Raw genomic sequence first — 14,288 nt, forward strand, 5'->3', positions numbered from 1 at the left:
TAGATCCTGAAGGTAGTCCCTGCAGTGGATGTCACCATGAAGTCCTAGAGAGAGGCATAACTGTCTCATAGGCACACAAATTCCTTAAATGTCAGTAGTAATATGAAAATCTAACTCTGCTACTAAAGCTACAAGCATCGTGAATACTCGCTGAACCACTATTACTCGCCCCACATGACACCGTACACCTGCAGGCAGAACGTTTGAACACCTTGATATAAACGGTGCCCGAGATAAGAGAAAACGTCTTGCTGGTAACCCTTGGGGGTTGATACATTAACGCTAATGGCAAGTAAATTAGAGGTGTTGTACTTAAAAAACACTACTATTAATGAAGAACACCTAAAGTCTGTGTAACGTCTTGAGAGTGGAGATGTGTGCTTTTTCTTTCGGGGATGTGAGTACATTTCAGACCACGTTTACCCAACATTGACAACAAGAAAATATACTATGTAGAGTCTACTGTTAGAAAAATCATGAACATAGTAACGACTAACCAGCTTACTAGAGGCATTGGGAACAGAATTATCTCTACTAAGGGGTTTGCGAGACACCTATGGGTATTTGCGCGCTTTATAAGTTGTTTTAACATAACATAACATGGCCATTCAGTAGGAATCCCTTATCTTACAGCAGATAGACAAAGCTTGAAGTTAGTAGCCAAAGCTTCCTGGGTTTTGTTTATTAAAAGGCCATTGTTTGTCAACGTCAACATTCATTAGAAATAAAACCCAGAAAAGAAATCAATATCAATGATTGGTTGTCGGAGCACTTTAAAGGATGTATGGAAGGCTGAGGGACACCACATATTGGTGATTTGATCTATCAGTTGAAAGGAGTCCGCCATGGAGGACGTTGTAAACTGTGGACTCCCACCTTCAAGCTGCACCTCTTGCAGAAGGTCCAAAAGAAGGGGATGGTCAATTGTCTTTCACACAGCCAAAATATATAATATTACAAAAGCACTGAAAGTACTCCCAACAAATCTGATGCCGAACACACATTGAAAACTAACCTTTGTGATGTGACCTTTGTTGTCCTAAACAGTGCCTTCAATTTCCTCAATGCACGACCCACTAATAAAAATGCAGACATTTGCTCAGCCCTAGGTTTTCTTTATAATTTCAGTCCTGCATCAACTAGAATGGGAACTGCAGTTCTGACCTTGGTTGGTGTGCTGTTTGTTCCTCAGAGCGCTTGTGCTCCATTTTTTTTTTTAACGGAATGGAATGTCTAACAGGTGGATAGAGCATTACGAAATTGATCACACTGATCTGTGTATAAACCTATGAACTGTTGTTATTTTATTTGTGTCAATGTGATATTTTGCAAGTTCGTACGTCCTTTCTCTCATTTAGAAAATATAAAAAGAAAATGACTTATCAGCTTACAACAAGGTAAAACATGTCCATGGTCAAGCACAGGGAAATCACTGTAATCTGTTTTGTAAATCTGAATTTGATCTGTTTAATGAGCGAGTGCGAATCCCAGACTTGTGAATACATAATAATGACGTTATTACAGTCACCATTAAATTAAAAAGGTGAAAATCTGTCACAAGATTTTTTTACTTGTAGTTGATTTTTCTGACTCTTTGACTTGCCGAGAGTTGATTTACCAAGAGAGACGGGATTCAAATATTTTTCACTGACTCTTTACAACTAGTTCTTGAAAAAACTGTCACGCACTATAAACAATGAAAGAAACAATTTAATTATTGGCTTACCCCTCTAAAATATCTATTTTCTGTATACCACTGATAGTAAACTGTGATTTTAAGAGAAAAATACAGCTTGCATTCATGCATCACTGACTAATTATTCTAATAATGCGACACTGTGAGTTGTAACATTAAATAGTTTAATGTACTTTTCTGTTTGATTTTCTTTGTAGCTCTTCCATTGTCCCTTGGAAGCATGCTGGCCACTCAGGGCCTTGTCTATAAAGGTAATGTACACTTTGTATCATGAAATTCATTGCTACAAGGTATTTTAACCAGGACTATTCAAACGATGTACCAGAATCTCTGTATTCCTTTAATGTCTCTGCATTGCAAATATACCAATCTGTTTTCAAATAAAGTTGTTTAGTAAGAGTAGGTATTCTAACCAAAGTATAACATTTTGAAGCCAACAACCACTACAAATCAATGATTTAACCATAGGAAAACATGGTTTATTTTGTTCAGTTGCCCATTATTGTTATTTTGCTTTATCTAAATGTATAAAGCACATACAGTGTTTTTTCAATACATTGGTTGGTTATTAAAGCGCGCATTAAGGCAGGTGCTGAAACACCAAGTGTTCAGACCGATGTCGGGTGCTACTTTATTTTTTGTCGCTATAGCTTTATCAATAAAACTGCATTTCAGGGCAAATTCTGCAGCAATATCAATGAAAAATGTGCTGCCAGTTAAGGTAATATCTTAACTGGCAGCACAGTATACTCCAAAATTCACCATCGGCTACATACCACACTCCTACCATTCTCCTGATGATAGGAGGCGTCTCATTTGCTATACTTACTCTTTGTATGACGCTTGTTTTTTTTTACAATTCTTTTGACTACAGCGATGCAACATTGATGGCAGCTCTCCGAAAACTGCTCAGCACAACTGCACCTATATTCAATCCTTTTCTGAATAAAAGAAACGATTTGTTGGAAATCTAGAGCATTAATCATGTTTACACTGGATAATTCAGGAGTCCCTAAAGCACTTTATGACTAATTAGCATACTAGGTAAAGTTAATTTACTCACCTTAAAATTTTAAAAACCCATTGTAGAAGAATATAGAAAATAAGTACAGTTGGGATTCCCATAGTCTTTTTATATTGCAAGTACCTAGATTGTCAAGACGATACTGGACTGTCCTATACACTGTGTATATTAGGTGCAACAGCAGCTAAAGATTGGATTTGAAGTCACTATTCAAATATCTTGAATCCTAGTATCAGGATTGTAATTGCAGTTCTATTGATCGTGTTTTTAAAAATTTCCAAATGCAAATTACACGTATGGCTGAACAAAATCTACCACTGCATGATATAGCTTCCTGGGAAAAAGTCTTTAAAGTTAGGTAGACATATTGAATCCAAGACACTACCGGATGGTTGGCTTAAATGTTGTTAGGACACCGAGAGATTGCCTTTGTTCTTATTGGAGAGAAAGCTGTAGTTTCAGTGTTGGTAGGTGTGACCCGGGAATCACAAGATTAAACTGAAACACTCATGGGTCTTGTTCAAATATAGTCGTGCTTATATTTTTTCATTGGACAGATTCTCCAAATATTACTTCATGCTCTGTAGTTCATCACATTCATTGGGTTTGTTTTCAGTGTAGTTTAAACTTCCCTCTTAAGCATGGTCCTTCACTTTTCATTTGTCTAAACCTGTGAATGCTCTGAGGAAAGAGAAGATGATAGACGGTCTTCCTCCCCTTGATTCTGCATCTCCACCTGGTAGAGGCTGCAGGACCCTTTATATATTTATAGCCATATGAGATGGGCCCCTGGTGTTCCCACCTCTACCCTTCTTGGACACTTGTATTTCCCCAAATCCATATTGTTGGACTGTTACTGGCCGGCGTTGGGTAGTGGAGCTCATCTCTGTTGTTTTTTATAAAGCATCTCCAAGTCCAAATTCATTTTTCTTGTAGGCAATATTCTTGTTACTCTGACTCGCTTCTCTTGCCTTGGACTGTCTATTGGATTATACCATCTTTCTATGTGCCTGACAGCTAGCACCATCCTCTCACAGGAGATGGCGAAAAACACAAACTGTGTTCTCTGTAAGGCGGTGCTTCTTTGCATCTACTGTGCGTCCATGCTGAAACCTGCTTCCACAGGTAAAATGGGCTTGGTTGGCCAACTCTTTCTCTGACAAACTGTTGCCACTGCAATGTCCGCAAGAGCCAGCTAAGTTGAGCCTCTACCTCAAGGGACAGGTATTATAACTTTAAATCGTTTTGAGAAATAACATGCTCCTCCTGTTGTCCTTGTCATTACAATATGCAAATATTACCAGAATTCTCTGTGGAATGTGGGTGTTGCACAGCAAATTGCACAGACATTTACCAACAATACTGTGTGTTAAAGGAGGTGTGATTTTTGTTGGAAGAAAATGATTGTATATTGTCTTATATCCTTTGTCCAAAGGTCTGTTTGTCACCCATGAGGATATTCGGGCACGGAGTATGGTAGTTAGGGTGGGTCTGAGTTCAGGCAATCTTGATAGTCCCGCAAGGAGACGAATTGAAAAGCCAGGTCTTCAGCTTCTTGTGGAATTCAAGAAGTGAGGAGGAGGCCCAGATATGTTGGGGAAGGTCGTTCCAGAATCTGGCAACTTGTTAGGAGAATGATCGACCTCCCATTCTGCTTCTGTATGTTCGACTGAGAGTGATGTGGAGCGAAGTTGTCTGGGGGTTGGTGGAAGTGAAGCCAATGATTGAGGTATGCTTGTCCTGTGTTGTGCAGTGACTTGAATGCATGTGTGAAAAGTGTGACCATATCTTGCAAACCCCTTCCCCCTGTGTTCACATTTTAATGAAGGAGAGACACTACATTACCTTTCAAGTAAGGAAGGACATGTTTTAGGAATTTGCTCCTTGCACTTGGATTCCTCTGTGGCAAAATAACTGTTCCATAATTGAAAAGTGCCACTCTCCGGAACAAGACTCGAGCCACGTTGACCCTATGACTTCCAGGGGAGCTTTTTTTGTTTTACTGCTGGAGGAGGTCTTGGTTTGTAGAATGTGTGGCCTGGGAAGTGTCCTGTATAGCCAGAGGAAGGTGTTTAACAGTGCTTGGGTGCCAAGTTAGCTTGAGTACTGGTATCCTGGAGTGAAATGTAACCAGTTGCATAAGTCGAGCTGGCTCAGTGTGTATCCGGTTCCTGACGTGTGACTATTCTGTGTATCACCTATGTGTGGACAGGGTCCCTTGACAACTTTGAGATATTTGCGGGAATCATGGTAGAAGACAACACCATTTCTATCATTTGAGCCAGACGGCTCAGTATGCAGACTCGGGTAAACCCAGACACCCCAGCCATTTGACCTGCTGCCATTGGACGTGGTTTTAAAGTTTGTCGAAGTTGAAGCTCTAACAATTGAAAATATCTGGTTGAGAAAACCCCGGGTTTGTAGAACCCATATAGTCTAGAACCTCTATTTTGATCCAGGTCAAGATTTTTGGCTTGCATATTTGTTTCAAAGTCAAATTGTAACATTTTTACATGGCCCTCCGTTGCATCTGTCTTCGAAAATTGGATAGTGGGAGATAGCAAGTTCTGGTCATCTTTTAGGAAGTCCTATTTTTTTTTAATTTAGCATATTTTTGGTTGAATTATTTGGAATGTTAATGTAATGTGTTTACTAGTTATTGTCTTATTGGTGATACATTTAATTTTTTAGTAGAGTTTTATGTGGTATTTCAACCATTAATACCTTTACAGTCTTTCTATGTTTTGCTTACCCTGTGATCTCCAAGGTTGTATAGTTTTTTTTTTTTTAACATACTTTTTTGGTGACCGCAATATCAGGTACATTTCAAACAATTTTCTGCTAGATAGTCTTTTTTTGGGGGGATTTTTAACCCCCGTCCCACGGGGGGTCACAAATATACCTAACCAGTTGTTTTCACAGCGTTTTGAATGGTGTAAGTGTCATAGAGGTCAGTTTCGAGCTGGACACATGATTAAACAGACAGAGTACATGACATATCTTCAGCGGCCCTATAAAGTTGTGTAGAATTATATTCAACTAGTGATGAAGGGTTAAAATCACGTTCTACCATCTGATTACCAAGAAGAGTATTTTATCAACCTTAATAGCATTAAGGTCCTATATGGCCCCACCAGAGAGAATCTGAAAATATGCTTTAAAACTCTCACTTTTTGCCATGTATATTCAGCAAATATAAACCCACAAATTCCCTGAATTTCGGGGTTATAGACCCAAGTCAAAGGCCAAAAAAGGCACTCCTTAGGCTAACAAAATACACTAGGCCCACAATAATGTTAAACGTGCATTTCTGTTGCACTGAAAACAACGAGGTAAATTAGGCCACCACGAAGTACAGTAACTTTCCACAGCATCAAGACCAACGCCCACACACACGTACACAAACACAGCTGGTACAAGTTGGTACATATTGGGACTTTTCACTGAAATGTTGTTATGAAACTTAGCTTGCCGAAATAAAAGCCGCAACGTCTTGCAATACTAGCACCTGGCGTAAGTTCCGCTCTCACATACAGTTTTAGAAATATGTACAGAACAAAATGATCTTTGTTGATGTTCTGCGGTCAAGCATGGCCAACCAACCGTTAAGACACCTGACCGCCCCCGCTGTCCTAGGACAATGCGGTCAAGCCACCTGCTTCAGAAAGTACGTCAGGACAGTGTCAGTTCTGCAATTTCAGATATAAAAGATTCACAATCAGAAGGCAGAACTCTCTTGGTGTGATCTCCACATGCGTGAGGTTCTCCGGTCGACCGATTAGGGACTGCCAAAGCCTACTCTATCGGGTGATGCCCTCCCGAATAAGATAGCATCTTAAACTCTCTTAACTATCTTGACTTTGCCAAGTGCTTTTTCATCCACACCCAATTCCTTGCATTTTAAGGTATCTTTTTAGCATTAGATCCTCTAGGGTTCTTCTCCCTAGGTAGGTGCTTTAAGGCACTAGACCTGATAAAAAGGTACTCTATATAACCCAGTTAAATTCATTTGTATCGTATAAGGATCTTAGCCTCTGATATTCTTTGTTCTATCCAAAATGCTTGAACCTGTAATGTTGATTCTCTGCAGGAAAGTTGTGTGAAGGCGTAATATTTTCTTGAACAGGTTTTAATGTCTTCTTAAGCTTCAATTTAATCAAATCTCGCATTTTAGTAATTAGTAACTTCTGCTCGCCTCGCAACATTTTAGAAATAATTGATATCTTGCATGTACTCCTGGCAGAGTGAAGCCAGGGTTTCCTATGAGTGTTCTTTAGCAATATGCTTTATTGATATACATGTGTTTTGTGAAAATAAAAGTGCCACTCCAACGTGAAATGTCGTCATCTCACTTTATTGTTCCTCCTTTCTCAGTGCATTATTGAAACGATACTCCATACCGATGCTACATACCTAGGAGTATGCCTTTCTACGGAAGTAAGCAAGATTAGCGATTTAAATTACTCCCCTCTTATTGATAGAATTAAAGTAGATCTTAGAAGGATAGATAACCTGCATCTGTCGATAATTGGTAGGACCAATTATGTTAAAATGAACTTATTTCCACGGGTGTTATATTTGTTTAGAGCAATCCCTGTACTGCCTGGAGAACACTTTATCAAGAGTATCAATTCCCTTATCTCGAGGTTTATTTGGAGTTATGGAAAAATAAGACGGGCCCTCCCTCTGCTGGCACTACCTAAAGATAGGGGCGGCCTAGCTATACCAAATTTAAGATTATATTTTTGGGCAACATTAGTGCAATATATGGACCCACTTTTGACCGCGAAATCTGGGGCGTTAACCACTATAGCCCCATATATTCCATCGATATATGAGCTTAGTTTGGGGGAGAAATATAAGGGCCTGTTTTTAAGACAGGTGGAACCATCATATTACAAAAAAATTAAATTAAAGACAGTATTAGATGCGCGAGCAGTATGGAAAGCTATTTGTAAACATATGGACATTCCTACATTTACGAAATATACACCACTATGGCACTGTAAGATTATTCCCCCCATCTTTAATGACACTAGATCCAAGAGGTGGGAGCTCCTTGGAATTAATACAATAGGTGACTTTTTTGGTCATAGCATTCCATCATCTTTTGATTCCTTTCAAGAAAGATACAACATCCCAGTTTGCGATTTTCTAAAATTTTATCAAATATCGTCCACCATCTGCAATACTACACCAAAAATTCTACTAGATAATATACCATTATTGGACACTATAGGGAAAAACTCTACAAGAATTGGGGTTTTATATCAGATGTTTATGATCAATACTCCAGACGACCTCGAGCGTACGGAACAATCTTGGGGCTCGAAACTAGCAAACCCCAATGTAGATATTGATCTCTCACTAGCTCTTTCAGCAAAGCTCTTTATAGCTTCTAATTTAAAGGCCCAATATTATAAAACCATATACAATTTATACTATACACCAGCAAAATTATTTGCGTGGGGGCTGAGAACTGATGACAATTGCCCTAGATGTAAACAACCACTTGCAAATCTCTTGCATATGTTTTCCGAATGTCCTTCATTGGCAATAGTTAAAGCTATGATACTAGAGTACTGGGCCCAAATTTTTGGGCATCGGGTAAGAGACTCTACAACGTTGTATTTATTAGGCCATGATGACTCCCTGGATCACAATAGGGAAGAACAGGCGGTACTCTTTCTGGGATATGCTGTACTTCGGATAATATTGGCAGCTAGATGGAAAGATGCAGACCCCCCTACCTTTCAAATGTGGCTTAGTCGATTTATTGCCATTTATAAACAGGAAATCGCAATCTATGCCACAAGAGGTAGGAAAATGAGGGCAATAGGTAAACAGCTGTGGGAGCCCATTACTAAATGGTATGACACTGAAAGTGGAAATCTTGATTTGAATGTATGATTTGTTTTATCTTACTGTGCTTCTTTTCGCTCTACATTTTTCCCTTATGGACTATATGATTCTCCGCTTTGTTGGCTCAGAATAATGCTGCTATTTGACATGGATAAAATGTATATAGGTTTGGTTGTCTTTACTTTTACTCCATTATTATACTTATAACTGGCGAAAGATTATATCTTAGATACCATATTGCAACATAAGACATATATTCAAGTTGTATTCTGCATTGTTTACTTTGATCTACTTATGTTATTTGTCTGAATTTGCCAAAATAAAAAAAAAAATTAAAAAAAAGAAACGATACTCCAGATCACAGTGAACGTGACCACACCCTTGAAGGGGGCTCGAAAGGGCCTCTAGTTCCCCTCTTTCACTAGTTAAACTCAAACACACTCCGTTCCCCCTCCCTCCTCCTAATCCCACCCTAATGCTCTCCTGGTCAATCCTACTCCAGCTACCACAGTGATTGCAGAGAAGTAACATTTAAAGCACCCTCCCAGAGGGTACAATGGACAAGGCAGTGGCACAACGTCTCTGGTGTACGGGCAGGGGCGTGTGTGGGAGATAGGTCCAGTGCCTCTAACTCGAGTACCATAGCCTCCCACTCTAAGGAAATGTGTTGTTTTCTCAGCCCTCTCTCCTCCTCTCTATTAAGAGCTGCGCCCTCCGCTCTCCCCCATTGGAGCATGTCTGACTGCCAAACAGCCACCGTCGGGCACCAAGGCGACTTCCATCTCATGGGGAGCGCCCTGATCGCCAAAATTAACGCTAGGTCAAGAAACTTCAACCGCACCTTCTGGACCTTTGAACGGGACTGGCAGTTGTGTTATCGTGGCCAAGGAGTGGCGCACTCCGCCCCCCACCACCACCCCCCCAGTAATCCCGTAGGCGAGGGCAGGACCACAGCATGTGAATGAAGTATTCCTCGTCTTCCTGACAACGGGGGCAACAATGGGGAGCGCCCGTAAGCATGCGGTGTATCTTATGTGGTGTAAGATACGATCTATGGAGAATCATCGCCTGTATGAATTTAAGCCTCGCATTACGTGACACTCTTTTGGGGTGCTCCAGCGTGCGCTTCCATGCTTGATCCGTGATCTCCATCCCTGAGTCCTCCGCCCAGCGTGCTCTAAGGGAGGTGAGTGTAATTGCCGCATGTCCGTATCCCAGTGTAGAGCCAGTGCACCAGATGTCCACCCGATCCCATGTAATATAAAAGATGTACTAAGGTGTGTTGTGGTGGTTCAATCTGCTGCTGGGGCCACAAAGTTCTGATATAATGGGCCATGATAGTGTTTAAAAGATACAGGCGTGGTGGCGCCCCGGTAGCTTGTGTGAAACTGTCATGATCTAGCATACTCTAAGGTTGTATAGTTACGATAATTTAGTTTTTGAGGAATTTTTGATTTTCCTTGGTTACCCTTAATTTTTAATGTCATAGTTTTTTACCATTATTTTCATTGTTCACATTTGTTATTATAATGCATTTTAAGCACTGATTTTTGCTTGTGATGTTTTTCATTATGTTTGGCTTACCATTAATTTTGATAATAACTTCTCAAATGTTTATCTCTGTAATGTTGTCTTTATCTCTGATGTTTGGACTCTTTATTGTCTTACTCATTTTATTTGTTATTTATGTTGCCAAAATGTTATCTTTTTACCAAAACTGATTGTGGATACTAACATTCTTTATTTATTTATGTAATTGTGTGATGTTGGTTTGCTCAGCACTGCACTTATATGCCCCTTCTCTGAGATTTACCTTGTAACGAAGTCCAGGGTATAATAAAAGAGTTCTGATATATTTTATGTTGATATAATATGCGAGTATGACTCATAGTCTGCCTGTTTTGTTCTTTTTAAGAGATAGAAACAGTCAAACTGATGCAAAGGTGCTATACCTTTGACTGTCACCGAGACCTGTGTTTTTCAGTGTGCCTTTTGGCTAACTGTAAATAAGTACGTTTTTGTTATAAAGTTGTGCCAAACACTATGTGGACACTAGTGACAGTAATAGGAACATGAACTATTGTATGATTCACCCTTGTATATGACTTTTCTTCCCCAGCGAGCGTGCACCCAGGTTTGTAAATGTTTATTAGCGGCTTACCACTTGATTCAATGCTTATAAGCCGGGAAACATCCTTTACAACGCAACTTTTACCACGCAGTGCCTTTACGACGCAACTTTTACAACTCAAACCATTACAACGCATTGCGCTGGGGTGCGCTCTAGGATAGGGAATAGGTTTAATGTACTATCCAACACCTTCCCTACTATCCACGGGGACTGGAGTTGGAATAGTAAATTAAACTATTCACTATCCAGCGCCCCAAAGCACTATGCGTTGTAATGGTATGCGTTGTAAAAACCGCGTTGTAAAAGCATGCGTTGTAATGTCATACATCCTTATAAGCCCCATATAACTCATGTTTAGATTTTACTATATTTTTGACTATTATTCATGTTTGATTATTCACTTAATACGCCTTCTAACGGGAAGCAAAGAAATTCCTCATGAAGAAATTCTTACCTTAATAGGAGGGACATTATATATACCTTTCTTGTACTTTATTTTCAACCCGAAAGGTGTCGTTCATTGTATAGTATGATTCACCCTTGTATATAGTTTTTCTTCCCCAGCGCGCGTGTACCCATGATTGTAAACGTTTATCGGCTGCTTACCACTTGATTCAATGCTTAGTATAAGCCCCATATAACTCATGTTTAGATTTTACTATATTGTTTACTACTATTCATGTTTGAATATTTACTTAATACCCTATAGCACCACGCTACTTCATATAGCCCCTTTGTCCTCTCTGGACTATATTTGATTTGTTATGCGTGAACTATTGATCTTATGTTTATTTTACTACCCATGTTTAACTCAAATTCTGATTGTTACCTTCCCTACAACTGTAAAGCGCTCTGATATCCTTCGGGATCTAGTCCGCGCTATATAAAACTTTATAAATAAATAAATAGGCTGCATAATGGGGGTAGTCTAAGTGACACCCACTGTGCTCCATGGTACTCTGCTCTCTGAAGGAAGCACCCTGCTCCTTGGCGGCTGCTACACACTCCCCGAGCTAGGACAGGGTAAATGGCAGGAGTCATCTTTTAGAATGATAGAACATTTGATGCAATGAGACTCTTTACAACATTTATTTTTTAAATTAATGTTTATGGAATTAAATCTGGTTATAATCTTGCCTACTTGTTTATTTTATTTGCAGGTTTTCTTTCTCGCAACCCTAGGTTTGGATCCCTTCCAAAGGTTGCCTGTAAGTAACATATTCCTCATTTGTCTGTTCAATGGTAGCTTCAGGATAATCAAAGATGCTTACGATAAATGTTTTTAGGAGAGTGGGTTCTTTTTTGGAGTGTATAAATTTGATATCAAACGCCTATTCAGTTGTCCTTCAGGTCAAACTTCAACTGTTATAATAAATGATGACTTCAGCTTTGGATTGCTTTTTCATGATATTCCTCAGATAGACAATGAATTCTAATAAAATGTTTTGACAGTTGAATATTCTCAATGTTAAATGTAGTCCTGAGATTACTGCATTTATTCATGAGGTTAATCCATTTGTTTGCCCCTGGCCTAGTTATTGTAATGGTACATAACCCAGCCATGCTTTACAGACTAAAGCCAAACTGCAGCCTTTGCATTGCCTACTGCATAGTAGCTACTGAGACCTCATGTTTCCTGCTTGATGGTTACTGCGCTGTTTGTTAGTCACCTGTTATTTCTCATTCGACGCTGTCCGTTTGACTGTGTCCTTTCAGAGATTGCCCCTCAACTGTTGACAGATTTGGTTGGTGGGCTCTGTGCAGAGGTTTACTTTCTTCCTACGTATTTTTTCAAGTGCTTTCAGTTTAGTTTGCAATACTAGAAGGTTTGGCCCTTTCAGTACATTCTTCTGTAGTCTGCAATTCTCCTTTAGATTTTTCGTTGCCCCTGTTGAGCATCATTTGATTCCAAATTGTCTCCTTGAAGGTGTTTTATGGAGCCAGAACTCAAAGCCAATAGAAGAACAAACATAATATGTCTAGCTTACCCCACATTTGTCACCTAATAGGGGAGAATGATCCAACGTACTACCTATTCCATGGGGACCTTTGTGGAAGAAGGATGGAGACCCAGGTTATGAAGCAGAACTTATACGGTTCTTACAACTGTAAACTGGTATTGACTGCTACCAGGGGTTAAAGTCAACCTTCATGAAACCTTTGACGTTTCATGAACCTTCTAAGATACAGAACCATGGGCCTCGCGTACAAAGGGTTTTTGCATTCGCAAACCCTAAGATTCAGTAAATCTGAGGTTTGGAAACGCTTAAGCCATTTTTTAAATGTGCTAAGCCTATTTCATGATTCGGTAAATGGGTTTATCTGGTGAATTGTTTGATGGGTTTAGAACACCATAAGGAATTGGTATTTTGAAGGGCGTGTAAGGACATTCCTTCCAAATACTATTTCCTTATGGTATGTATTAATGTTTGTAACTGAAATCCGGTTGAAAGACATTTAATATTTTACCACCACCTTAAAGGACGTGGTAGCCCATTCATAAACTAGGAGAAGTCCCCAAGGGACTCCCACGCTTTTGTGAATGTAAAAAAAAGCACTGATTTAGGAACCCCTGCCTGATCCTAAAAAAGTATTGCAAACGTTTTCATTTTCTTTTTAGACGGATCATATTTTCTTTTCAGGAACATTTTCTGCATTTAAAAACAATTTTAAAATGCTTTATTTGAAAGCAAACACACACATGGTGGTCAGCTGACCCTAGCAGGTCACCATGCCTGTGATTGTAGCCAATGGTAGAGAGTCGCAATTTGCTACCTACCTCATTGATGTTTATGAGGTAGGTCAAATTGCGGTCCACTCTGATTTTGGATTTTGGGAACCAACTGTTGGAATGGAAAAGTCCCTAGCATGGTGATGGGTGTGCACCCCTGCCCTGAGTTGCCCCAACTGTACTGATGTCTGGATCCGTGATGTTGATTTTTGTTGTCATGGGCGAACACAGATCATGCGCCTGTGCCATAATATAGACCTGTCTCATGGAATGTGGTCTTTTTGGACTGTGGGGCTCCCAAAGTGCTGCCCTTCTAGTGGTGAAAGGCTACTGCTTATGCCAGGAGATACATAGCACAAGTGATGTGGTCGCATCATACCGTGTAGTGATCAGAAGGACTTAATAGGCCTTTCTAACTGTGTCACTGGAGTGAGATCTACAGGCTCACTCATTTCAGCTACTATGTGCTTAACTCACCCTTGGCCTACAACTAATTGGTGTGTGTTATACATAAACTGGGTGTATATGTTCCTTTGAATGGTACAAAGCAGTGCTGTGCAGTACATGTATATTATGCATGTGCTTGGTGTGCGTGTGTGCCTGTGAATGGTACTAAACATGGAAGTCTGTGGGTTTCATTATGGGAAACATGAGGAGGTAGAGGAATTCCCCCAGACTGACTTGTGGATTGCTGCATTCCTGTGAGCTGGGTGGGACACACTGGAGAAAGAGAGAGCCAAGCTCTTCGGTACACTTCAAAGGGTGCTCTTTAAAATGGAAGGAGTTCACTAGAAAGGGGCCAGAGCACACCCCACCAAGGAGATAAAGCTGATAAGTGGATCAG

General features: G+C 39.9%; 1 protein-coding gene across 1 annotated transcript in view; it reads left to right on the forward strand.

Moving 5' to 3' along the window:
- The window catches only part of OCIAD2 (OCIA domain containing 2), a 100,099-nt gene that overhangs the window by 44,161 nt on the left and 41,650 nt on the right, over positions 1 to 14,288 (forward strand). Inside the window, exons 3-4 of the mRNA XM_078678956.1 lie at positions 1,894 to 1,947; positions 11,874 to 11,921. Coding sequence (XP_078535082.1) covers positions 1,894 to 1,947; positions 11,874 to 11,921 — 102 coding nt within the window. The remainder of the gene's footprint in view (positions 1 to 1,893; positions 1,948 to 11,873; positions 11,922 to 14,288) is intronic.

Source organism: Lissotriton helveticus, chromosome 2_2 (assembly GCF_964261635.1).
Source record: "Lissotriton helveticus chromosome 2_2, aLisHel1.1, whole genome shotgun sequence".
In the NCBI taxonomy this organism is placed as follows: domain Eukaryota; kingdom Metazoa; phylum Chordata; class Amphibia; order Caudata; family Salamandridae; genus Lissotriton; species Lissotriton helveticus.